The sequence below is a fragment of the Fringilla coelebs genome, assembly GCF_963513975.1.
Source record: "Fringilla coelebs genome assembly, chromosome: Z".
NCBI classification, from domain to species: Eukaryota; Metazoa; Chordata; class Aves; order Passeriformes; family Fringillidae; genus Fringilla; species Fringilla coelebs.
The window spans coordinates 10,154,146-10,180,448 of record NC_140031.1 but is presented as its reverse complement, the minus strand read 5'-3'; the positions used below and the strand labels follow the sequence as shown (position 1 = coordinate 10,180,448).

At 55.1% G+C, this 26,303-nt stretch overlaps 2 protein-coding genes across 3 annotated transcripts; one reads left to right on the top strand and one right to left on the bottom strand.

The window, feature by feature from the left end:
* Positions 1-646: 646 nt before the first annotated feature.
* Positions 647-16,171, top strand: LOC311164953 (carbonic anhydrase 9-like). Its single transcript, XM_084224643.1, has 12 exons — positions 647-833; positions 7,751-7,774; positions 8,927-9,097; positions 11,275-11,417; positions 12,081-12,173; positions 12,427-12,493; positions 12,669-12,826; positions 12,990-13,125; positions 15,215-15,238; positions 15,419-15,445; positions 15,596-15,689; positions 15,824-16,171. The coding sequence occupies exons 1-12, from the start codon at positions 713-715 to the stop codon at positions 15,885-15,887; spliced, it is 1,122 nt and encodes a 373-aa protein (XP_084080769.1). The 5' UTR covers positions 647-712; the 3' UTR covers positions 15,888-16,171.
* A 663-nt stretch (positions 16,172-16,834) lies between these two features.
* On the bottom strand, positions 16,835-21,570 carry LOC311164909 (gamma-secretase subunit Aph-1b-like). Of its 2 annotated transcripts, XM_084224581.1 has the most exons (7): positions 21,360-21,570; positions 20,238-20,408; positions 19,094-19,167; positions 18,800-18,922; positions 18,321-18,448; positions 17,959-18,082; positions 17,558-17,736 (listed from the first exon to the last, which is right to left on the bottom strand). In XM_084224581.1, the coding sequence occupies exons 1-7, from the start codon at positions 21,470-21,472 to the stop codon at positions 17,699-17,701; spliced, it is 771 nt and encodes a 256-aa protein (XP_084080707.1). In that variant the 5' UTR covers positions 21,473-21,570; the 3' UTR covers positions 17,558-17,698. The 2 variants fall into 2 exon arrangements, with proteins under 2 accessions (XP_084080706.1, XP_084080707.1); XM_084224580.1 differs by lacking the exon at positions 17,959-18,082 and having other exon boundaries at positions 16,835-17,736.
* Between the last annotated feature and the right edge of the window lie 4,733 nt (positions 21,571-26,303).

Sequence of the window (26,303 nt, the reverse complement as noted above, 5' to 3'; positions counted from 1 at the left end):
GGACAACCACCACTGAGAAGCCCTCTGCTCAGGGGTCCCAACACCATTAGTGAGGACAGGGGACAGACAGCCACTGTTGAAGGGTTCTTCACTCAACTCTGAGGACAGAGGACATCCATGATGGAGGGGTCCCTGACTGACCACTGAGGAGAGGAGACAGTCATGGCCAAGGGGTGCCAACTGCATTGCTGAGGAGAGCAGACAACCACTGCTGAGGAGAGTGAAAACCCATGGCTGTCTGAGCAAAGACTCATCACCGAGGAGAGGGGACACCGACTACTGAGAGCCCATTCACTCATCCCTGAGGAGAGGGGATACCCAATGGCTGAGGGGTCTTTCACCAACTGCTGGGGAGAGGGACCCCCACCCGTGAGGGGTCCTTGAACCATCAGTGAGGAGAGGAAACACCCATAGCTGAAGGGACTGAGGAGCCGACTGGGCTCCCCCGCCCCGGCTCCGCCGCGTGTCCCGGCGGGGGACTGGGGTGCGGTAGGGGCACCCCGGGGGGAGTACCGGGTTCGAGACCCGCGCCGGGCGGCTCACCTGCCTGGACCGTGCGGCGGCAGACTTTGGCTCCAGCCCCTATAAAAGGTAACGGAGGCGTGAGTCAGAGCCGCCTCCTCCTCCCCGCCCGCTCTCACTTACGTGCGGCCGGGCGGGCGGGCGGGCAGGCACGGAGCCGTGCCGTCCCGCACCCGCGCACTTGCCGGAGATGAACCGCGCCGCGCTGCGGGTCTCGGTCCTACTCCCGCTCCTGCTCCTACCCGCCCTGGGCCGTGCCGGCTCCGACCAGGAACACGGCGGCGAAGAGACCCCGCATTCCGCGGGGAAAGGTGAGCGGGGTCCCTCGGTGCGCCGGGCTCCAGGAGGCGTGGGGCACCCCGCTGCTGCCTTTGGGGTCCCCGTGCAGGAGTCGCCTCGGATCTTAGTTTGGGATCGCCAGTGCTTCAGCACCCTGATGCGTGCAGCACCCCAATACTGAGTTTGGGGGTCTCTGATACATGGGGGGGTGGGTGTCCCGATGTACAGGGTTCCCTCCCTTGCTGGGCTGGGGGTCTTTGATGAGTGGAGCGCCCCAGTGCAAGGGGTGCTGGCATTTGGGATGTCTGATGCTTTGTGGAGAGGTATCCCAAATGCCAGGGAGTTCTCCCCTTGCTTGGTTTGGGGGTGGAGGGGCTGCTGTACCTCCTGCTGCGCCCGTGTTAGGGCTCCAGGTGCGCCCCAGGATGAGGAGATGCGTCCCCACAGCATCGCCCAGCTGCGGGCGCTGCACCCCCCAGCACGTCCCTGCCTTTGTCCCTGCTCCCGCCAACTCCCGTGCGGCTCTACTGGCCCGACCCCTGCCCAGGGGCTGGGCCTTCGCTTTGTCCGCAGCCCTTTTCCCTCGCTAAGTCCCTCTTGCATCAGACTGAGGGGCTCAGAGCTTCCTGAGATGGGGCTACAAGGGCTGTGCACCAAGCAGACCCTGCTTGCTCCCGGGGACCTCCCCGAGGTTCCAGCCCTGCACCCGGCGTGGTGAACGGCGGCCGGTCCCCTTTACCCTGAAGAAAGTCGGCTGGGCTGCCCGGCGCCCACCTTGTCCCCCCGCGGCCCACTTAGAACGAGGTCTGGCCCTGCTGCAGAGCTGGAGGGGGGCTGACGATGGGGGACGGGGGACGTGACAGAACGCAGGGCTGCAGGGCTGTGTGCCCCTCCTCCTCCTCCCCATGAGATGTCTTGCTGGTGTTGTAGGGGCTTTCAGAGTTACAGGTTCAGGGAAAAAGTCCTGGGTCTTTGGTCTTGGTCCCTTTCCTGATTGGAGGCTATGGCACTGCCAGCGCCCTGCAGAGATTTTGGGGGAGTGCTGTGGATTTGCTTTTCTAGGGCTGAGTGCTGCACAGGGACGTTGTTGTCCCTGTTCATGCTCCTTGTCCCTGCTTTGCCCACAGGTTTGTTTCCCGGGCTCAGCCTCATAGTGCGTCCTTGGTTTTGCCTCTGGTAAGGAGTTGTCCTGACCTGTGCCACAGGACAGCTGCCCTGTGGTAAGGACCAGGAATTGTTTTGTGCCAGGAGCTGCTTTTGTTATTCCAATGAATCACTTTTCTTACCAGAGACGCTCTTGTGCTCTTGTGGGGCTGAGCCCTGGACAGAGATGGGGATGCAGACAGTTCTTGCCACAGAGATTAAGTAACCCAGGCCACAGGGTGGGAGGGTGTCGGGCGTTCAGCATACCGGTGTGCTGCGCTGGCCAAGGGGCTGACACCGTGTGAGGCTTGGGATGGCTGGGTGGGAGGACTGGGATGGAAAAGGGGAAAGGAGGTGGTCAGGAGGTCAGTAGGGAACAGGCAAGTTAGCCCGTGCTATACCAGTGTTAAGAGGCTGAAAGTCTGGATGAAATCCCGTGAGAAGCAGGTCATGGCTGGAATCCTCCAAGACTCCTACCAGCTGCCAGGACCTGCGTGTCTCAGCACCTCTGCTGGGTGGTGAGCTGGTTCCCTCTTCCTCGAGGCTAGTGCATGAGGTAGGGCTGGTGGCTTCCCAGCCCATGGATTCAGCACATGCTCAGGGATTTGCCATGGGGTTGTTCCCTGAGAAGACTCTGCCTTGCCCAGAGACCTAAATCCCATGCTGAGCATGTCTTTGGGAAACAGTATCTCCCTCTCCCAGTTTCCTCTCCCTCTTAGTCAGATGTGTCTTGCTCTCAGTGTCCTCTTCTTGCTCATTCTCCAGTGTCGTTTTTCTCCAAGTGAACCTATTTTTCTTGCTTAATACTTCTTATTCATCTCTGTCCCCAGCTTCAAGCACTGGTCTGTCCTCTGGGATTTCCCCATTTTTATCCCTTTTGTTGGGATGGCCCTTTCTCCACAGCGCTCTGATTGTTTCCTCTTTCCCCCAACACTTGCTGGGGCAGCTGGGTTTGGAGAGAGCAGGAACACACCCTGGAGTAAAGCCTGTCCTATGTCTTCCTCCACCCAAACCCTTGCCCCTCCTGGGGGGAGCTGGCACAATCTTGGGCTGCACAGCCCAAGCAGTCCTCCACCATGAGAACAAAGAACAATCCCTGCAGCAACCTGTGCTGCCAGTGACAGATTAAAGGCTGATCCCAAAGGCTTACAGTGGGTCAGAGTTTATAAACACAAAGGGGCTTTAATGCAGCCAAGCTTGGGCAGGATCAGTGTCCCCATGGGCAGCACATGGGGTGGTGTCCTGGGCTGAAAGTACATGGGTGCTGCTGCATGGAGGTGGGTTTGGATAGAGAAACCAGGGAGAAGATGGGGCTGGGATGGCACAGCCCTCCCATAGAGACACTTGCTGGGGGGCATGGCAGAAGGATGCTTGGGTCATGCACCCCCATGCCCAGACTGTATGCCTGTGCCGTGTTTGCCACAGACTGGAGAGCTGGCTTTGGGCAGCATGAGCACAGTGGCACAGTCAGCATGAGCACAGTGGCACCGTCCAGGTTCTGCAGTCAGGTCACTGCTTTCAAGGGACATGGTGTTTGGATGTATTTTATAGGCTGGGACCTGGCTGCTGTGCCTGGTCCCTACTTTGGGACCTGCACTCTGTGCATCTCTGCATGGCCTGGTACCTCCTGGCCTACTGACCCTCAGGAATAGCACTCCACTTACTCTCTCTTCTGAGCCGTGAGCTTCACTGATCCCTTCATAGCCTGGGACAGCAAGGTGGTCCTGGTCTGGCATCTGTGAGCTGAACTCACTCCATGGGACTTTGAGCCAGGTGTTGCTCAGGATTTGGTCCCAGTGGGAAGAGGAGGCTCTGGCAGGATGCCAGCACTCCCTGTGGCTGAGCACAAGGCGCAGTGTGCCCAGCTGATAAAAGTGCAGGATGGAAGAGCTAGAAGTGAGCTCACTGTCCTGCGAACTACACAAGAGCCATTGAGCTTCTAGAGTTCAAGGCAAGCAGATAGCACGAGTGGCTGTGCTGCTGTCAGGCAGCATCCACGGTGTGAGCAGCACGTGTTTCAGTGTTATCAAGTGCTCTGCATCAGCCTCGGACTGCATAGACCCTAAACCATGAAAATGTCAGGATGGGAGGTGCAGACCCATAGGGCAAACCCTTGGTCTCCTTCCTTATCGTTTGGCTCTGCTGCGGGTTGCCTCCTGGTCTGTGCAAATGATCCTGAGTCCTTTGGGTGCACAGTCCATCCCTGTGTGCCCTTGGTGAGGTCTCCTGGGTGCAGCTTGCTGCATCAGTGCCTTTTCTACGTGGAATTCGCAGCAGCCAGTGGTTGAGCTGGCTCCTCATGCTGCCAAAAGCTGCTCCTACCCTTCCTCCCGGACTGCAGGACATGCGGAGCAGCACGCTGGTAATGGCAGCGTCTGTCTGAACTCGGCGGGAAAGTGTTGTCGGATGGTGTTGGATGTCAAGGAGGGAAGGGAGCTGGCACTTGCAGCAAAGCCTGTATCCCAGAATGGGAGGGCTGAGTGGGAGCAAGGAACAGCAGGAGAAAGCACAAAGGGAGGGCGTGAAGGGGGGAAGCTCGTGGGAAACTTGGCTGGATCGCGGGCCGCTGGGGAAAGGCGGGCGGCGGGCGGCACTCAGGTGAACCGGCGGGCTCTGCGCGGCTGAGAACGGAGGCGTTTTTCCTTGCAAGAGCAGGCAGATCCTACTGTGTTCTCCTGCTGGAACCCCTGCAAGGAACTCTCTTCTTGCACGTTATTTCCCGCTGTGCGTATCGCACCACCAGGGCTGTATCCCCCCACGTTTTTGGGAGCGCTCTGCAGTCCCTGCCGGGCCAGTGGGTGCTCAGAAGAAAGGCACGGCATGCAAAGAGCTGCAGCACCCGCTGCCGAGGTGCAGCAGTCTTTTGTGGTGAGCGGCAGCAGCCAGCAGGAGGGAGACCTGGCATCCCACGGCTTTTCGAGGGAGAAGACGTGCTCCGGCGGGAGGTGTGGGAGGCAGACTGAATTATGCAAATCGTCACTTGGGCAGGGCAGTGGGTTAATGTTCACGGCAAAGGGATGCGAGATTGCAAATGCCCCCAGGTGGAAGGGATCGGAGTAGTTGGTGCAGGGCTCCTCCGGACCGTGCCGAGGCAGGGGCTGATGCCGAGAGCCTGACCCAGGGCTGGCCTCGGCGCTCTCCTGCAGCGCTCGGTGCGTGTGCCAGGGGGGCCCAACCCTGCACAGCTGCGCTTGAGAGATGCCTGCTTGAGGGGGCAGCTTGGCTGTGCCATCACTGCACCCAGATCCACGGGATGGGAAAACACACTCAAGGGGGCTTCAGTAGGTGGATAAGAGCTCATGGATCCTTTTGGTTTTGATGCCGAGACATTCCTGGGGAAGTCTGTTGTTTTGGGGTGGGTTGAAGTGGCTCCTGGGTGCAGCTTCAGCCTTTGGGGTGTCCAAAGCTGCTGAGCTGAGCTGGCAGGAGGCTGTGAGGAGGGTCCAGAGTCCCCTCAGCTGTGGGAATAGGCATGTGCTGGGATATGTAAGAACCTGAGGTAATTGGTACAGCGCTGACACAACAGGGCAGGTGTCAGCATGGGGCTATTGCTCAATTTGTGATACGATGTTTGAGCTGCTTTCTGTCCAGGCAGAGTCCCTGGAGGTGAGCAAAATGTGGGGTGTCAGGGCAGGCTGTGCCAGCAGAGGCATGTGCAGTGAACCATGTGCCAGCCCTGGGGTGCTGTGCTTGCCTGTGCCAGGACTGCCCCAGTGTGAGTGTTTCTTTGTGCAGGTAGTGCCAGGAGAGGTAGGAGAGTAGGAGCAGTGTGAGAGAAGATATACAGTGTTTCTGGAGAAGGGTCCATGTTCTCTGATTTTGTGCAAAGTCAGTGTCTGGGTAGCAGGTATCCTTTGTGTGAGCAAGGTGTGCAGAGTAAATGAATCTCAGCTTGCTGTAGCACAGCTGGGTGCATCCCTGGGCAGTGCCATGCAAGCAGACATGGAGACGGCACTGCAGTCTGTCTCACAGCCCACATGCCCTGGTGCACACAGCTGAGGTTGCCCAGTCCTCTGCTTGCTACTCCTTCTTCCTATGCCTTTGGGAATACCAAAGAGATTCCTAAGCATTGCTCCTGAGCATCAGAAATGTGACACAAGTGAGTCACCAGTCACACAGGACAGACCCCCAAGATCTGTTCCCTTCTCTGCAATACACAGTGCCCCTGAACACCCTCCAGCCTTTTCCAGCCCAGCCTGGCTGTGATCATCCACTCTCCTGAGCGGCAGATGCACCAAGACCCCCAGCAGTGCCCATGCCTGGATCCTCGCTGAGTGCAGGGCAGGATCCTGCTGGGCTTAGGGCCTTGCATGGGACATCTGGGCCTGGGAAAGCTTGCCTCCTCATTTCTCACCCCTGAGCTGGAATCCACTCCTATTAATAGCAGCAGCGTGTCGATAAACTCTTGTCAGCAGCAGGGATGGGAGCCGGAGCAGCCCCTGCTGAGACCCTCCTGCATCCTGGACAGGCTGGCAGACCCCCACCAAATGGCCCCACCAAGGGACAGAGATGATATTTGGGTTCAACTGTACCTCTCAAATGCTCCTCCATATCATTGCTGCTGTATGAATGCTCCCCTTTGCCCCAAACCTGTCCCATCCTGGCACACCCTGCTCCTGCACTCGCAGGCTGGGAAGTGCCAACAGCCTGTCTCCAGTGACAAGCTTGCTGGTAAGGACAAATCAGAGGAGGAGCCTATGAATTACTGGTTGTGCCAGCCAGAGCAGGCACATTATCCTTTTGGGCCATGTTTTCCTTCTTGGAGCAAATTTGAGCCACACATCCGTTTGCCTGGGGCTGGTTGTTTAGAAGGGCTGGTGATAGCTAAGGTGTTTGGTCAGGGGCATCTGAGAAGAGGTCCTGGTGCACTTCTAAGGCCAGCTCCAGTGATGTGCCAAGAATCCAGGCATTGCTGGCAGCCCTGGAGGAGAGTGACAGTGCGAAGGCCAGCCTTTTAAGTACCGGGTACTCTCAGGACCTTCCCAGGAGGGCTTTTTCCCCTCTAGATCTGCACATTAGATCTAGAGATCTGGTACACCATCAGCTGTGGGAAGCTCAGATCACATCTTGCCCTGCTGTGGTCACAGTGTGACCCATGGGTGACACAAGAAATGCAGAGGCCCTGGCATGGGATGCCCCATCCTCCCTCCTGCTTTTCCAAAGGAAAGGGTTTTGCATGGTAGGACCTTATGAAGCTCTGTGTGGGCATTTGGATGGTCATATGAACTAAAACTGGGGACAAGGGCTGAGCATTTGGCCTGGCACATTTTCCTGTGAAAGTCCATCCCCACTGCAGGGGCACTCGCTGATGTAAAGAGGTTTTGATGCTTGTTTCCTTCCTCTGCTGTCATCCCAGGGCAGCTTTCCCAGGCGGGAGGAGGGTGTCTGCATGGTGCAGTGCATCTTGCTGCCCAAACTCCTCGTGGAGTGCGAGAGCTGCACTTGTGAAGTGCCTTGTCTTTGGGCAGTGGGAGGTTTTGGCTGCTCTGGAGCAGCAGCTGGCACAGCTGCACGGTAGTGGAAGACAGTGTCTCTGATTTTTCTTTCTTAAGGATGATGACAGAATGTCAGCCCTGGGGTTTTTCCTCTGACTGACAATTGCAAGAGACCTCCTACACATGCTCTAAGGAGGAATACCCTCTGGGAACATGCTCTTTGCTGGGACAGAGGGAGAAGTGGGAAAGCAAAGGCCGGGAGGGGAATGGAAGGCAGTGGGAGCCCAGAGACCGGCTGCCTGGCAGAGGTGTGTTTGCTGACAACCTTTCTCTTCCATTCATGTGGTTCTTTCTTTTCTTTTTTTTTCAAGGCCACAGCCACTGGAGCTATGAAGGTAAATACCCTGCAGTTACTTCTGCTTTTTTTCTACTACCTGGAACTGACCCAGCTGTGGTTAATTATTACAAGGCTTCCGTGCACACTCCACAACTCACCCTTCCCTCCTGCCTGACCCTGACACAGTGCCCGTCCTCAGGCATGGGTGGGCTGAACAGCCAGAGGTTGATCTGATTTCACCAGGAAGCAGCAGCTCCAATGAGGGCTTTCCCGGCCCCGTGGGTGTGGGGGGATGACCCTCAGGGAACGGCTCCCCCTGAAAGAAAGCTCCCTGACCCTGTGCCAAGTGGGGGAAAAGCCTGCTCTCCCCAGGCTGGACTTGCAGCCCATGCTGGGACTTTGACCAGCCCAGAGATTAGCTTGTCTTCACCTCTGCCCTCTGTCACCCTCCCTCCCCATCCTGCCTGGCCCTGCCCTTCCAGCAAGGCCTGGGGGGCTTCTGCACAGCACCCATGATGGGCATCACCACAGTGCTATGACAGATACACCCTTTACTACTTACTGCCCCATCACTCTGGGGTTTGGCTCAGCTGCTAACACTCAGCTCCATATTTACAGGGGTCCTGCAAGGGGCTGGCCTGGGGACGAGCCTGGGTTTGTGCTGGCCCATGACATACTAGTAGCAGCCCTCTGTAGTGCAGAGGGAGGTTTCTGAGGCATCAGCCATGCTTATCCCAGCTGTGGCACTGGGAAGAGGTGGCCATTTCAGCATCCAGCCCAGCCATGTCAGCTGGCCCTTTGCCACAGAGCCCAGGAGCACTGTGGTACCTTGCTCTAGCAGCACTGGGGGTGATACCTGCCAGAGGCCAGGCTGTCCAAGGCAGCCAGTGTGTGATGAGCTGCAGGGCAGCAGCTCCTCAGCTTGCCAAATCCACTTGTAAATGATCTTCTTGCACTCTTCCTAAACACCCCAAAAATAGACTTTCCTGGCAGCTCACCATGCTCTGAGACCTTTCCTGATACAGCTGCATTCAGTCACATGTTGCTGCTCCCATAAAGCTGCTCCCAAGCTAATTTCATGGAAGCTAAACTTCTGTGCATGGCTACTTCCCTGGCCAGTGCAACTCCCCTTCCCCAACACCCCTTCTTTCTGGAAGTCTCCTCACCCCGAAGATCTCGCTGACAGTCCCTCCCTTCCTTCTCACACCAGACCTGAAGCACTGGAGTACGGACTACCCGGAGTGTGGGGGCACCAAGCAGTCACCCATCAATGTCGACACAGCTCAGGCCATTTTCACCCCCGACCTGCGGCCGATACAGCTCTCTGGCTACAGCCTGCCCGCCAACGAGCTGCTCAAGCTGAAGAACAATGGGCACACAGGTGGGGGCAGAGGCAACTGCAGGGGCTGGAGCACAAGGAGAGGATGCTCAGACTCTCCCAGCAGAATTGGGCTTCTCTGATGCCCTTCCCCTGGGCTCTGGGAAGCAGATTGTCTTGCAGGCTGCAACCCTGTTTCTCCCTAGGCCAAAAGGGAAGCAACAGGCTGTAGAAATTTTACATGTCCATTTGTTTTCCTGGACAAGGTGAGAAGCCCCAAGGTGTCCAGAGTCTTTGGGAGCTGGGTCCTGAAATTTTTTAACTCCACATTTCCTTTAAAAGTGTGTCCCTGATATTTCTGATGTGCATTTTCAGCCACTGTTTCCTCCCCTGCATTTCACTTTCAAGGGACTCATCAGTCTCTGGATGTGGCTTAGACTTTAAGCTACTTAAACCTGTCTTTTAGGGCAGAACATTGACCACCTTCCTTTGTCTGTACTTAAGGATTCTATCTCAAATCTTAAGAAATTTTCATAGGTTTTTGTTTTCCCTACTCCAATACTAGAACGTTTTTTGTAAACAACTTTTTGGACACGACTTATTCATGTTATTTTAGTATCAGCCTCGGTATTCCAGATATGGAGGAAAACCACATCTTTCCATGGCTGAGGATGGTTGGACCTGGTTGTTACCAGCTTTTTCTTGGAGGAGGCAGAATGTTTTGTGCACACTGGAGTCTGCCAGCCCCTGAGCTAAGAAGGGGTTATGGAGAAAGGGACTTAAGAACTTGCTGATGGTGCGATAAGGCACCTCCTTGCCCTGGTAGCCAACGAGATGGAGCTGACCTGTGTGTACAGCAAACTTGACAGGTCAGGCTTGCTGTGTATGGTCAGATCAGCTGCGTGCTGCATGCACAGAGCTCTATATCATGGCCTCCTGCCCTAATGTGCCTGCAGAGTTAAACTAGTTGAGCTCAGTAGTTGCTATTTTAGACACCCTGGCATCTGGTGTTGCTTGGTGTTTAGAAAAGCAGTGAGAGCATTTTCATTGGGGAGAGGGGAAGTGCAAGTACTTTCTCACAAGGCTTTTAAGACGCCTATTTTATTGTGGCAACCACTGGTCTGCTTTATGAAAACCCATAAATAAATAAAAAGTTGCAAGCCTAGTTAGATATTTGCACAGTTACTCATTTTGGAAACAAAGTGTATATGTTATATAAGCTTTTTTCAGGGCCTGAAAATGAGTCGGATAGATAGGAGAAAGAAGACAATGGTTTACCTCTACAAAAGAAGGGTAAAAGCAGATAAATTCATAGGGAGGGAACAGTTTCTCACTTCCTGTATTTGAGTTTTCTATCTCTGAACCCAGTGGCAGGGAACTTGAGATGGCCAATGACTCATCATAGCCCTGTTACGTGGTTAATCCCAAATCTGTGCCCTATTAGTGATGTTACTAAGGGACCCCCCATTTAATAAAGGAACGAGGAAAAGACCTTACATTAAAAATTAGGAAAAGGTCCTTAAAAGGATAGGACAGCCTTTCTCAGGGTCTAGGCATGCTCCTGATATTTTTGCCACATGTCCAGGTAACTCAGTTTTAGATTTGCCACATTGCTGCATAAGTCCAAAATAGCTGGGAAAACCACACTAAAGTAAAGAAAAAACAAAGTATGAATTTAGGGTATCCAAAGAGGCAAAAATTTTAGCTCTATGTACTTTCAAAATATTTAATGCTTCTGTGCCACTAGCTCCAGTGCTGTCATACACTTGCAGGCTGCTTTAGTTGAAAGGTCCCAGCTCACCAAGAGTCACAGTTCTCTGTCCCCTTGCCCTGCTCTCAAAGATATTCACCACTCTGCCAGTATCCTTCTCTATGAATTTTGTTCACGGTCTCTTTATATTATTCTCACTTACTGAATAAATTGTTGGATAACATTTGGCTTGGAGCTGGCCCCAGGAGTCTTTGTGGAGGGGCTCTTCACTTTCCAGCATTTTCATAGCAGCTCTTTTTGAAGCTGACATATTTACTGCAGTATGCTACAACCTTAGGTCAGAAGCTGAACCCTGCCACATTGGCAGGCTTGCCCACAGCCTCGTGACAAATGTAAAGCAAGGTCTTCTGTTATGACCAGCTTCTAGAAGCCCAGAGCGACTGTTTCCCTTGAGACTCCTCCTTTGCGTACCTGTGGAATGGACTGGGCTTTTTGTTGTATTACTGACCTCTTCCTTCTGCCTCTGCAGTTGTCCTTGAGCTGCCCGACTCCCTGGCCCTCACTGGAGGCTATGCCCAGCAGTACCGAGCTGCACAGCTGCACCTGCACTGGGGCTCCCCGTCAGGACCCGGCTCGGAGCACACCGTCAATGGGCACCGCTTTGCTGCCGAGGTGAGGAGCCCTCGTGGTGCTGGATGCGCCTTTTCCCTCATGGTGCTGGGCACAGAAGGTGCTGGAATGCTGTCGTGCTCCTTGCCCATGGCTCTAGCTGTCACTGGATGTGGGCTGTAACTCCTGGCCAGGATCCTGGGCAGCTCTGCAGCAGTGGAGCTCAGTGTAGCAGGCCACGCTTTGGTGCTGAGCCAGACTCACGCAGAAGCCTGGTCCTGGGCTGATGGAGCAGGAGCTGTGGCAGTCCCCAGGCTGTGGAAGCCAGCTTTTCTAGAGGCTGTGAGCCTGCTTTGGGAGCTACAGGGACTGTTTACTCTGTACACACTGTCCTTTTGCTCTGCCAGCTCCCATCTGGTTTTATCCCTCCTTCTCTAGCTGCTGTCCTCAAAATGAGCCTGGCTCTGCAGTATTAGCCCCATTATGCAGTTCAGAATGCTGATTTGCTGTTCCTGAGCAGGGAAGTTCCTGCAGGCAGAGCTTCATGCTGGCTGCTTTGCACAAGAAGATTTTCTTGGACCCACCAGCATTTTCCCCTCCCTGCAGTGGTACTCATCACACCTGCATATGTCTCACAGCCCTTCTGTCAGCAGGCTGTAGCCCCGTGGGAGTGAGCATCTCCCGGTGGCATCCATCGAGCACTGGGATTGCATTGTTCCCTTCCAGATCCATGTGGTCCACTACAATACCAAGTATCACAGCTTTACAGAGGCAATGGTTCACCCAGATGGCCTCGCTGTACTGGGAGCCTTTCTAGAGGTGAGTTTCATGGATCACCAGGGAGAAGATGGGATTGGGGTGGGCAGAGTTGGACACAGTTTTGGGGACTGACAGAGGCACAAATGTACTTTGGAAGAAGGGGGGAGAAAGGGCAGGTCAGCCCTGATAAGAATGAAGGGGTCACTGGGATAGGGTGCCTCTCTCAAGGAGCAGTACCTCTCTGTTGCCATCACCGTCTTGTCTCCCTTTGTCCCGTGACCTTGCTGTTACCTTGGCATCCTCTGTGTTGCAGGTTGGGCATGGGGAGAACCAATACTACCATGAAATACTTAAGCATCTGTATGAAGTCCAAGAAGTAGGTAAGGTCCTGTCCCACCTCGTACTCTGCGTCAGGGGCTGCAGCCCAGCAGAGAAACCAGCTGCTCAGCAGAGCAAAGCTGCAGAACATGCAGTGCCACACTGCCCATGATCTTCATGCTGTTGTCCTCCAAGGGGTTTGCACCAGTCTCACTCCCATTATGTTTCCTCTCCCAGGACAAGAAACCTTAGTGCCCGGATTCAACATTGCAGGTCTGCTGCCTGCCAACCTGAAGCTCTACTTCCACTATAATGGCTCTCTGACCACCCCTCCCTGCTACCAGACAGTGAAGTGGACAATCTTCAACCAGACCATGCTGCTCTCTCATCACCAGGTGTGTCAGGGCAATGAGCTCTGCATCGGGTCTTTCCCAGCCTCTCCCTGTAAGCTGGTGCAGGTGTCCTGTGCCAGGGCTCTGCAGCTCATCTGCTTGCAAACGCGGGATGTTATTCCCACATATATTATATGCTATTCTGCTCACACTGTTCTCCTTCCAGATGTCAATGCTGGTTTCGACCCTGAGAAGCCCTGAGGACGAGCTTTTGCAGAACAACTACCGGCCAGTGCAGAACCTGCACGGGCGACGGGTGTTGGCGAGTTTCCAGACCACCCCTCTAGTGAAACACACTCCTGGTAAGGAGTGACTGAGTGTGCTCAGGCTGCTCCCAGCGATAGGAGTCAGTGCTTTGTGTATCTTACAGAAACACATCATGGGTTAGACCTGCCTGGCAGGTGACATGTGGCAGCTATGGTCTTAGGGTCCTGCTGTCTCCCATTTCTGCACTTCCTTCACCCTGTCTGGGGAAGACTGGTTTATAGAAACTTATTTTATCCTTAGTCTTGCAGACAGAACAGTAGCAGGACTAGAGGATGCATGGTCAAGAGCAAAGAGGCAGGTCCTAGCACTGCAGCTAGCTACTTCAACCCCAAATGCAATACATAAATTCAGTGGGAGCTGCCAGAGATTCCAGCTTGCAGTGAGCACCCCTCCCCCAGATCCTGCAGGATGGGCAGTGCTGGGGCCCCCTCCTGAAGGCTGTGCTCAGTCAGCATGGCCTCACAGCCATCCTGGCCAGGCACACAGTCCCCGCCTGAGGGGTCCCTGAACGCCCATCCTTTATTTCTCCTTGAAGGTCTTTCTTGCATTGGTGATTTCCAGGCATGAGTAGAAATCACTATTAATCATCAGGTGTGACTATTGCTCTGCATCACTGAGTTTTTGCCCATTGCTGCTCCCTGAGGTCACTGGGGTTTTCTGTTCAACATCCTGTTCCTTTTCTGTTCTGATGGCATTTCCTACACCTTCTGCGAAAGTGACTAATAGGAACAGCACAGGGTTGGTCCCAGGCCTCTGGGCAATGCCTCAATAACCACACAATGTGGCGCAAGGCACTTCCCTCACCGTTCCACCTGCAGCCTGCTTGCTAATGGCTCTAGGCTTTTAATCACTGTGGTCTTCAGCCTGGCTAGCAGTTTCCCATGTGGCACTGCATCAAATGCTTCACTGAAACTGGGAGAGATAAAATCTACCGCATTTTCTTTGTCTAGAATATCAGTTATCAAAGAAGGATATCGGGTTAGGCTGGCATGCTCTATCTTTGGTAAACCTCTTAGATACTTTATCATATTTTCCATTTACCTCCAAGCCTTTCTTTTACTACTTTCTTACAGAAGCTGTTCCAAAGCCTCCCAACACTGGGGCAAGGGGGGAGTTGACCAGCTCTACTTTTTTTTTTTTTAATTATTTGCTATTTCTATACAAAAATCCCCACTGTAACAAAAAGACAAAGGTCTTGTTCCAGAAGTGCCAGGAAAATGTCCCAGTACTCTTGGATGAGGTTACTGGTCCCCTGCCTTGCACGCACAGGATTGTTGTGGGTTTCTCCCCATGTCAGTGATAGGTGCCTGCTTTAGCCCTTGGGGCTGCAGAGCATTGAGATGGAGAGCTGTGGCGTCACATCTTGTTTTGCTCGCTGCTGCACCTTCTGTGCCATTGCTTGTTGATCTTTTTGCCAGTCACCTCCAGCTCAGGATAACCACTCCCGTCCCCAGCTGCTGGGTGGAGGTGCCAGCTTTTCCTGCAGCAGCCATGTAGCTGGATAGAGCCCATAGATAGTGCCACTCTGTGCACCATACCGAGCCATGTACAGATGATAATGCAGCTCTTTAAAAGCCACGCTTTCATGCTGGGCAAACATTTGTCCAGCACAGCTCCCTCCCAGCACGTAGGGCCACCAAGCCATCCCCATGCCAGGTGCCCTACCTGCAATGTGTGGCTGCCTCCTCCCTGGGAGCTGCTGACCATCTCACTGCAGGCAGCCGTCCCCATGGCTGCTGCCTGCTGGGCTCTGCCCAGGTGCCTCTCTGGGGTCTCCTGTGCAGCCATGGGGTGCTGCAGTGCTCAGTGCCCTGCCTGCTTCCTTGGCTGTAGCAACAACAGTGGGGGGAGTTTCTGGCTGGGGTCAGTATGGCTCAAGTGTGAGCTGTGGTTCAGGGATCCTTTTTTCTCCCCTTTTCTTATGCTTCTGGCAGAGTCAGGGCTAGGCTTCCTGCAGCAAGGTGCTGTGAGCTGCTGGGGATGTGGCAGGCAGCTCTCCCCTGCTCAGGGGAGGCTTGTAGGCAGCCCTACTTTGGAAGTGGAAGCCAAAAGCCTTCGGGCTTGAGACTTCCCTCCCCAAATACTTCAAATGCAACCCCCTGACTGTGTTGTCTCTCTTTACAGGTACCGATGATTCAGCAACAGCAGGTAGGTGAGGGGCTGGCATAAAGCAGGGGAAGGTGGGGGCATGGAGTGTACCTGCCTGGGAATCGGGGCCTTGTGCAAGCCACGTGCTGAGTTGGAGGCAGGCAGCCACAGTGGGTTTGTATGGCTGCTCTAGCATCCACGCTGCTGGTTCTCATTTTCCAATCTTTGTCTCCTTTTCAGAAGGACACTCCAGCTCATTTCATGCAGGTAAGCGTGCTCAGCCAAGGTTGGTCCTTTGTGTCCCCTCTCACCCTGGGCTACCAGCCTGCTCCTGCTCCCCTGCAACTACTGGCTCCTCTTACTCAGCCAGTAGTTGCAGGGGACCCCCAGTGTGACATGGCTGTGCTTGGCTTGCAGGAGATGTACTGGCTGTGCTCTTCGGGGTGCTCTTTGCTGTCACAGCACTGGCCTTCCTGCTGTACATCTATAAGCACCGCAGCCACAATGCACGGTGAGCAATGGGGAGACAGAGGAGGACAGTGTCTGGGGGCATAATGGGCCCAGGGCCCCCACAAGAAGGTGGTTTCAGGCAACAAGACCTCCCACTTGGTCTAACAGTTCCCCCCCTCTTTCTTTCCCCACCAGGCTGGACTCACCGACCAAATCCAAGGTCATCTACACAGCAGCCAGCACCGAGAACACTGCGTAAACTCCACACCTCTGAGGCAGTCCCAGCCCCACTGGCTCAGCCTGTCACCCCACCTCCCCTCACACCCACCCCAGGTCAAGGGAGACCAGTGCTCCAGCACGCCTTGGCTGCACAGGCTGCCCACATGGACTGTTTGTCTGGGGGGCAGCATTTGGCCCCAATAGATATTTTTGTTATAAAAAAGGTAAAAACTTAAAAAAAAAAGTAAAATCCTCCCATGGTACCAGCTGTCTCTGCTGCCTTTGTGGGAAGCTGTGGGGCAGGGAAGAGCACCCTGATTCAGCTGGAACCACAGTGGAGAGGGGTGGGCAGGGACCCCTTCCCAACCGGCAAAGACAGCATCAGCCTCTGTGCACCGGGCAGAGCTCCAGAGTAAGCAGCACAAGGCTTCTTCTACAGCCCAGCCCTGCCCTCCATCACTCTGGGACTTCTTCCTCCTCTTATTTGTGCAAAGCATTGGAAAAACATAGCTGTGGCTTGGTAAGGCTGAAGAAAGGCAGAGTTGAAGGTGGCAGAGCCACCGCTTGCTTGCTGGACAGTCCCCACCCAGCTCACCTCTGGCTTTATCACAGCTAGATTAGCCAGAACAACCCTAGATCTGTGGCTACCTCCCACCTTTCATGATGGCTCCTGTGGAGCAGGAGTCAAGTCCCAGGGAGCTTTAGGGCTGTGACAAAACCGAAATAAACTGGCCTTGTTGGGGAGAGGAGAGGAACCTGCCAATCTCCAGCCCTCAGTGGCCTCCACCCCAAAGCTGTAAAATTAGAGCTCAGCCACCGTTAGAGCAGGAGCAGGACAGAGCAGGAGCAAGGCCTGCAGGCAAACAGGGTCTGCAACTGCCAGACTATCCCCCTCCAGCCACACCACCGCAAGCCATTGTTACCACTGCTTGTACCCTCCCCATGAGGGCAGCGCTGCTGGCCACACAGAACCCCGCTTGTCTGTGGTACTTAATTTTATTGGTATAAAAGCCCACTGTGGATAAAACTGCCTTTTCAGCCCGATGGCAGTTTCTCCCTCCCAGCCCTGTGGCACAGAACCAGGGCTGGTACCCGCCTGAAAATCCCCAAGAACAGGAGAGGGCAATGATCCATTGGAATGGTCCCTTGAACCCCCTCCCAAATCTGTGCCGGCAACAGCTGTGGCATTGCATCTCCTCCCAAGCCCTCCACCACCCTCCGTGCCCACTGGGTCCTTTGGATACTGTCTATCTCCCTCTCCTCCTCCCATCCTGCATGGTGTCAGTACCCACGGGTGCCTCAGCACCATCCTGCTGCACCAGGATGCCAGCTCAGCCCTGCCAGGACCGTGGCTCCTGGGGCAGCAGGATTGGGCAGAGAGGTGGAGAAAGGAGCACTACAGCAGTCAGCCACAACCCACGACACGGCAGCACTTTGCAAAGCCCCTTCCTCCACCCTGCAGCGAGGAGGCAATGCGGGCCCCCTGCCCTGGCATGGGGGGCAGCACATCTGTGGCAGCGGGGGGAGAAGCGATGGGTTTCTTTGGGCTCAAGCCTCCGGCAGTCACAGGCAGGCTAACTGGGGCTGAGCTCACAGCAGGGCCAGCAAAGTTGGGTCCCCCAAAACAGAGGTGTTTTATGGGGACTCCCAAAGGGGCGTTGGAGTGAGCCAGTCTCAGCCACACTGGTCGGCTGGCTGCCACAGCTGGACCCCAGTGCCTGCCCCACCAGGGCTGGCCAGGGTCCCCCAGTCCAGGAGAAAAGATATTGCAAAGAAGGTGATGGCCGATCCTGCCGCCAGGATAGGAGGGGAGGGGAGGGGTGACTGGGGACCGGAACATCCTGCAGGGCCTCAGGATCCTGGTTGGGGGCTGGCTCCGCTCCGTAAACCTGCAGGAACCAACAAGAGAAACAGTGAGTTTTCACCAAACTCTACCCCACTTCCCTCAGGAGAGGCAACACCCTCACGATGGCCTCAAAAACCACCTCCTCCTCTACTCTGGGAGACAAGAGGATGACGCCCTTGCTTGAGACATTAGGACAACCTCTCACTGTCCTGGCACCCCATGAGACCCAAAGTGTCCCCCATCCCCTCTCTGGAGAAGCACTTACAGAGCAGGAAGCGACGCAGGTTCTGCGCGGATCCCCCCGAGAGTAGGTAAGCCCAGGCAGCAGCAGCAGCCATCAGCAGGTAGGAGGGCACCAGGCTGCCCACGTACAGGGGGTTGCAAAATGACTGCAGAGAGAGGCACAAGAACAGAAGGGTGAGCAGGCAGGAGAGGACAGGGACAGGATGTGTGGCAGTGTCATCACCTCAGCGAATGGAGTGGGACAGGTGGGAGCGGGACCAACCCCAGGATTTGGTTTGTGAAGGGCCAGCTCCTTTACTAGTGCCAATGGCTATTCCCTCCCAGCACAGGGACCAGTACTCCAGATACAGACCCCAGCAGAGAGCCCTGCTCCCAGTTACTCACCAACCCCGAAACAGTGAGATGCATGATAACGACTGCTGCGATCTCCCACCAGCGCCGGTGCTCGCAGCCATGAAAGAAGAGGATCCCCCAGAAGGTGTGAAGGAAAATCAGCACCATGGTCATAAAAGCTGCAGGGAAAAGCAGAGGTGTCACCAGGGAATCACCCACTTGACCAAGCCAGCAGACTTGGGGAAGGGATGGAGATGAATCTGTAAAGGGAGGGTAGAGAAACAGTTTGGCTGGACTGGGAGGTGCTGGGCCAGACTCCACGTGTGGGAGACATGAAAAGAAGAGCAGGGAGGGCCACAGGGAACAGCAAGAAGGGCTTGCCACAGAGATATGTGACAGGGGACTATAAGGGGCTCAGGTAGGTGAGGGTGCAGCATGGACAAGAAAACGTTAAGAGGGAAAACTCCAGCAAGTCATCTGCTGCATCTGAGGTGGGCCAGAGATGTGAACAAAGGGTGCTTGTTACTCACCTGAGGTCAGGAAATACAGCTGTGAATCCCCATGGATGCCCACAGTGCCAGGCCCTAACGCATCTGCCAGGAGATTGATCATGGAGAAGGCGCCACTCATGAGACCAAAGCCGACGCCAGCCACTGCCGGGACAGGGACACTGTTAAACCCTGAACCTCCCAAGGGTCACCCCATGCACCTCTGAGCAGGATTTGGCATGAGAAATCTCCCTTTACTCCCAGTACCATCCTCAGCCCCACCCAGCCTTGCCCCCTGCCCCAGGGTCAGGGTGTTCTACTCTGCACAGCACTCACCATATGCCATTTGCTGAATGGAAATGGGGGAGCAACCGTCCTCACTGAGGGCCACCAGCCCCTCAATGGCCTTCCTGTGGAGTGAGAGTACACTGGAGCCCAGCACAGCCAAGCCACCTCCCGAGGCATGGTGCAGTGTTCACTCTGCACCATGCCACCTTCCTGGCAACCTCCCCCTCCACAAAACAACACCCACCACGGAGACTGTCTGTGTGACTGTACCACCAGACAAACCAGGCATGTGAAAATCATGTGAGGCCACAAAGAAAGATTTTCCACAGAGGAATGTAGGTGCCAGCCAGCCCGGGAGAGCAGGGCTGGTGTGAGCAGGACGTTGGGTGTAAGGCAAGCAGCACCCCCGCATGGAAAGCAGCCCCACTGCAGGCGTGGGAGGCTGTACCTGATCTCTGCACTTAAAGAAGATGTTGACTAACAATGGAGGAGATGCAGGGAGAGCCAGAAGAGTTAGAAAAATTCAATGGGGAGAGAAACTGTGAGAGGAGAGGCTTCATAATTTGTACTAACTAGAGGTGTGACAGGTGAGGGGGATGCCAGGCAGGTCCTCAGCCTAGGCAGGACAGCAGTGCTTGGGACCAGAGATCCGTAAGGCAAAGGAAACGCAGTGGTTTGATGTCAGAGGCTGCTCCGTGGAGCTCTGCTACCCTCTGCCTGCCTGCCTCTGGCAGTGCCCTGCCGCAGGGAGCCTGTCGACACGGCTCCCCCCCTGCATTCTCCCAGGAAGAGTATGAAGGACACCTCCCTGTGCCTGCCAGCCCAGCCCAAGCACAGTGTCTGTCCATTCACAGGACAAGGTGCAGCATGTGCTCCCCCGGCAGCAAAAACCCCTGCACTCCAAAACAACGGAAGGCTGGAAGCTGCCCAGGCTGCTCTGAGACCATGACCTGGGCTGGTCAATTAGGGCACCAGATCCTCCAGACCTTAGGGCTGCTCTGCCCCACCACCTGAGACTCACTAAAGTCAACACAGTGAAACAGGTGCCACCCATGTGCTCAGGGTAAACACTGAGGCAGCTTCCCACCACACTTGGCACTGCCCCCAGGCCAGCAGCTCACAGGCAAAACCTGGCACCACCACAGCTGGGAAGAGCATCCAGCAGCGCTGGCAGTGGGGGAGATACCATTACCTGAGGAGCTTGTAGTAAAGGAAGCGGAAGGCCTCCTGCAGCAGCACAGAGAACATCACCCCAAAAATCAGGAGCCCCTTCTGCAGCCGCTCATCTTGGGGATCACTGGCTTTCACTGCGATAAACCAGATGAGGGATGAGAGCAGCAGTGACACCAGCCAGAAGAAAGCCCTGTAAGAGACAGAGCTTGCTGGCACCAGTGCTGTGCCAGAGCCCCTGCTATGCAGGGACTGGCACTGGCAGCTGTGCCCCAGCCTTGCCCACTCTCCAACCAGCACCAGTGCCATTCTGGTACCGGCGCTGGGCAGGTGGTGCCTGGATGGGTCTCAATGCTGTGCTGTGCCTGCACACCTGCCCCACTGGTCACCAGAACTGGCACCAGTGCCCCTGTTGTGCCCACAGCAGCACCAACATCTGTGCCAGGCTCATATCCATGCCAGTACAAGTTCCAGTACCACATCCTTCCAGTCCCACAGTGGTACTGGTACCAGTTTCCCAGCTGCACACACGCACCAGTACCATTACCCACCCTACACTGGTACTGTATGATTTCTCGTGTCTATGATGTGCTGTGACAGTAAGACAAACAACACTGGTCCTCCTGTCATGCAAGCAACAGCACCAGCACGGGTACTGGTGACTCCAGCGAACCCACAACAGTGTGAGTACTGGTGACTCCAGTGAGCCCACAACAGCACCAGTGTGAGTACTGGTGACTCCAGTGAGCCCACAACAGCACCAGTGTGAGTACTGGTGTGCCTGCTGCAGCCACGACAGTGTCTCAGCTAGCACCAGTCACATGCCTATCACACCCCTGATGCCACCACCATCCTGTCACACCCATACTGGTACCAGCCCTCCTGTCACGTCCAGACCGTACCAGCACCGCCACTGGTACCAGCTCCCCTGTCGCGACTACAGTGATCGTGCTGATGTACTGGGACCAGCAGCCCATTACATCCGAACTAGGAGCAGCACCAGCAGCAAAATCAGTGCCCCCGCCACGATGGTTCTGGTAGCAGCACCGGAGCTGGTCCCAGCGCCCCGCCACACGCGCGCCGCTCCCGGAGCCGATCCTGGTCCCGCAGCCCGGCAGCACCAGAGCCCCCAGCGCTGACTGACCCGGCGATGAGGATGATGATGCGGAGAGGGTCGCGGGCGATGGTGAAGATGAAGAGGCCGAAGGCGGGCCCGAAGGCGATGAAGGTGCACCCGAAGAAGACGGCGAGCGTCATTTCGGCGGGAGTGGGGACACGGGACCGGGGTCGGACCCGGAGCTCGGACCGGACGGGCCCCGCGGCCCCTTCCCCCTCCGCCGCCCTTCCGGGGCCGATGACGTCACACGTGCGCGCGCCGCCGCCGCCGGAAGTAGCGTCCCGGGGCGGGCCCGGAGGGCGGGCCCAGGCCCGTCAGTCACGGCAGGTGTTGGATGCCGGGAAAGGCCCAGGCGGGGGGGTCGGGCACTGGCACGGCCTCGCCACGCCAGGGGTCGCAGCATCACCCTGGCAGAGCTTAAGAAGCGTCTGGTGAAGGCTCTCCGGCGCACGGCGTGAGCCTCGGGGTGGGCCTGTGCAGGAGCGGGAGCTGGACTCGATGGTCCCCGTGGGTCCCTCCCAGCTCGGCATGCCCCGTGATGCTGTGGGGACGCAGCCTGCGCCCCGGGGAGCTTGGCCTCGTCCCCACGGCCACCTCGAGAGTAGGGCCCTGCGCGGCCCCCCAGGAGCAGTGGCTGGGCGAGGTGTACAGGCTGTCCCACCCTCGGTGGTTCTGTGCTCCCTCCGCTTGGGACCGCCAGTCCAGCCCCATTTCAACGAGATTGACACTGAAAGGCACTTCAGGGCGCTTCCCTCTTACAGACACCCACACCCCAGCACACACCCTTCCTGCCTCCAGGAGACTTTGGACAGGAGCGCTGGGTGTAGAGTTCTGCTGACCCGGCAGAAACACTGCGCCCATGTCAGTCTTAGCACACATGCAGCAGGGTCAGAAAAGGCTTTTGAGGGGTCTGGAAAGGCTTTTGTTACATCATGGAAAACAGGTGCTGTTTGTAAGAGGCCCAATTCACAGCAGAGCTCTCCAATGTGGAGTACAGAGGGTTCTCCTGAACCTGGGAAACCCCAGGGGAGCAGTGAGATGGGTCCTGGCGTATCCCCACCAGCTCATGGGCTTGCCCTCGTAGCCAGCAAGTTGGTAGCTGGAAGTGGGAATGACGGGATCTTTTCCACTTGTTCCAGGGACTGATATTTGGCTTGATTACCAGGGTTTACAAAGCCAAGTCATGCCCCCAGCACAAGGGATCCCAGAGGAAGAGAGAGTGGAATAGTTTTGTCCCAACCTAAGATTTCATAACTTCTTGGCAAAACAGCCCACCTGGCCCAGAGAAAGTCACATCTCACTCTGCAAGTGGGGGGACATCCACTTACAACCCCTGTGCTACTTACAGTTACAGCCCCAGGGTTCTTCCTGCTTGGCAAAGAGAGCCTCAGGGAGCTTGGTGAGGATGGCCAGGACCCACTGAGGGGTGGAGATGAAGGCTGGGGCTTTCCAGCTGGGAGCTGTGGCTCTGGTGCTCTCCTGCAACATCAGGGAGTATGGGTCGCAGCAGAAGGTGTCACCAGAGACGTCACCAGCCCCACCACACCTGGATTCTGGTGACAAGTGAGCGTACATGCAGAGGAATGCGGGGCTAGACAGGGATGGGGGCAATGCCCATGGTGTTTCTAATGAGAAAAAATGCAAGTGCCTCAGGTCAGGACAGGCCACAGAACTTTGCTTGGGCTGGAAGAGGAGTTTAGAGCTCTCAACAGTGGCAAGTACTCAGAGAGGCTTTGGGGATATCCTGGGTGTTTCCAGGCCCCTGTTGCCTCCCAGCCAAACCTGATAAGCTCCCTTTCCATCCACAAGGTCTTGGCTCCAAGACTTGTGTTCCTGGCTCTGCTGGCCATCCAGCTCAGACTGCAGCACTATGACCAGGCCAACATGGACACAGCCAAACGGATAGAAGTGTGTGAGGAATATCTGCATCATGAGATGACTTGGCTGCTGCAGGTGATAGAGTGGAAGAGGGGCACCATGGAAGACCTACTCCTTTCTGCAGTGCAGCAGCAGTGGCTGTTCTAAGGTGCTGTATCAGCCCTGGTCCTGGTCACTGTGGGCTGCTGGCTCGACAGACGAAGCATGCCTCTGCCAGCTACAGGGAGCAGGAGAGCTCCCGCAGCAAGGAGGAGGACAATGACCAGAAAAAGTTCAAAGATGCCCACAATGGTCTCAGATCTTTGTGATCACCACATCCATCACCAATGGAAACATTCAAGCTAAGGCTGGATGGGACTGTGCGTAACATGATTTGGTTGAGAGAGCCCCTCCTCATTATGGCAATGATCTTTAGAGATCCCTTCTGACCCCAGCTATTCTGTGGTTCTAAAGCAGGACCTGCCCAGCACTTGAAGCATGGACCAGAGTGATAGAATCAAGACCAGTAATTTTATCATCTTCTAAGGCAATACTATGAAGTTCACCAAAATGATGATCCTAGCCCAATCCACAAAGACAATAAACATCAACATAGGGGAGACATCCTGCAAGAAAGGCATTGCATAACACAACCCTGATAACAAGTGCTTTTTATTTATTTTGTTTTGCTCTGAAAGGCAATAAATCAACCCTTTCACCAACAACTGCTAAACCTATGCAATTAATTGTCCCCAAGAGTCCCTTTCTGCCTGTCACCCTATCGTGGGCCTGTCTTGCAGCAGAGGTGCTGCAGTGCTACCTCCCAGATCCCCTGAGCAAGAGGAGCAGAGGCCACATGTCCTCCTGTACTGCACGCTCCACTCTCCCAGGTAGCACAGCCCCAAGCACTGCATATGGGGCACACTCATAAAAAATTGAGATGGTGCCAAGTGGTCATCCATGCTTCCCTCCAGCTGCCTTGTCCTCTGCTGCCTTTGACAAGTCAGTAAAACAGATTTGGGGACTGGGAGATTTATGTGGCACTTGGCATTAGGGGGCCTGACCTGTTTTGAAATCCACCAGAGCTTTGCAAAACCCTCACAATTTGGCAACACAGTTTTTCTGGCCCTCTCTCCAATGTCTTAAGCTGTAGATGCAGGGAGAGACTGAGGGGTGGCAGTAGTCTGTGCCTAGCTCTGTGCAGCTTGACAAGTCTCATCAAGGTATCTCAGATGCTCTTTGTGTGGTCCTCCCACTCCACCATGTAGTTCAAGGGCATTGAATGGCAAGAATTCAGAGATGAAATGAGGCACTGGAGAGATGAGAAAACTGGAGCAGAGAGCAGAGGTGAGAGGCTGCTGAAAGTTCATGTGCTGGATATCAATGGGGTGGCAACCAACAGCAGGGCTGAAAACTCTCTGGGGAGGTCTTCAGTCTGCCAGGCCAAAATAAAGATATCCAAAGATTGAAATTCCATGGGAGAGATGGAGAGAGAGGAAGGGAGGAGGGCAGAGACAATTTGGTCCTCATCGTGAGGCTGTGACACCTGTGGGGAGATATGCTCCCATGCCAGCAGTTCCACAGTGCCCCATGCTCCCAGAGTTTTCCCTGGCACACCTATTTCTCCGTGAGGCCACAGGGGAAAAGAGACAGGTGGAAGAATGGAGGAAAACCAAAGCTTTGCTGAACCATGATGTAGCTCATGTCTTTCTCAGGCTGAGCATCGCCTGGGAGCAGCAGTCAGGATCTCACTGCCAAATCACAGGCCATTCAAAGGAATAAAAAGCCCCTTGCAGTGAGGTGTAAACAGTTAAGTCAAGTGGACTGGTCCAAACCAGGAGGCAGCAGCAGCTAATGGGGAAAAAACAGTGGGTGTTAAAGGGCTCTTTGTCCCAGCAGGAAGGCGAAGGGCGCCCAGAGGCTGGGCACTGGGATGCATCCTGACCGGGGCACAGGGCAGGCTTGTTTGCAGTGCAAGGTGCAGGCTTCCAGAGAAAAGGTGCTTTTACATGATGGTTCTTTTTGAAGCCAGACAACCCCCTGCCTGGAGGGTGCTTTGACTAAACAATAGAATTGTGGAGGAATGGTTACAGGGTAGAGATCACGTTGACATTCTCTTGTTAGCTGACCAAGGACTGGGAAAGTACCGAACCCAGCTAATCTGAGTTCTTTGCACCTGCAAAAACATTGTGTTCTTGAGCGTAGCTTTAGTAGGATAACAGTAATGAGGATGAGACGTGAGAAACAGAAATGTAAGTTCTCAAGAATGAGGAAGAGTTGATATTGTAGTATAACCAATATATTGCTTAAGCTTACAGAATATGCATGAGCTTATTACTTGTTGTGTGTAAATGTTTGGTGCTTATCAATAAATGTGGAGCTTGCTGATTCTCACATTGAGTGTCCCAAGACTTCCCTTACCGCGACAAATGGCGCCCGAACAGGGACCTTACAGAAGGCTTAGAACCTGCAAGCCACGGTCCAGTGCAGTATCTGTGTCGGTCCCGAAGCAGTGCGGGAGGCAAAAAGAGCAGGCTCCGTTGCCCTGAGCGACCTTACAGAAGGGCTCGGTCGATGAAAGCCGCCGAAGTCTTGCAAAGGCTGCAACAGCGCTGGCGATTAGATTAAAAGGTAATAGAAAGACAAGCGGCTTATAACCTTTTTAAATGCTTTTTAGAAAAGCGGGGATTACAGGGTATAGACCTAGCAAAAGAACTTCCGAGATTGCTTGCATAGAGAGTTGCAAAAGGGTGTTTTATAGATCCTAACCAGGTCTTTGAAGAGTTAGAGGAGCATAGGTTTAGAGATAAATTATGGGAGGCGGTGCTAGATGATTGTGAAACTGAAAGAAAGTTGTCTAAAACGTGGCCGATAGTTGCTGATGCCTTAAAACAACATCAGGCTGAGCAAAAAGTTGCTCAGGCAGCCTCCACTTGCCATGGGGGATTGCTTTCCCCCTGCTCCCTCCGCACCACCGCTTGCCACGGGGGATTGCCTCCCCCTCTGCTCCCTCTGTGCCTCTGCTGGCCACAAGGGATTGGCCCCCCCTTCGGCTGGAGGGGACAGCAGGGAAGATCTGCTATATGGAGTTACTGTAGAGGAGCTCATGGGGGT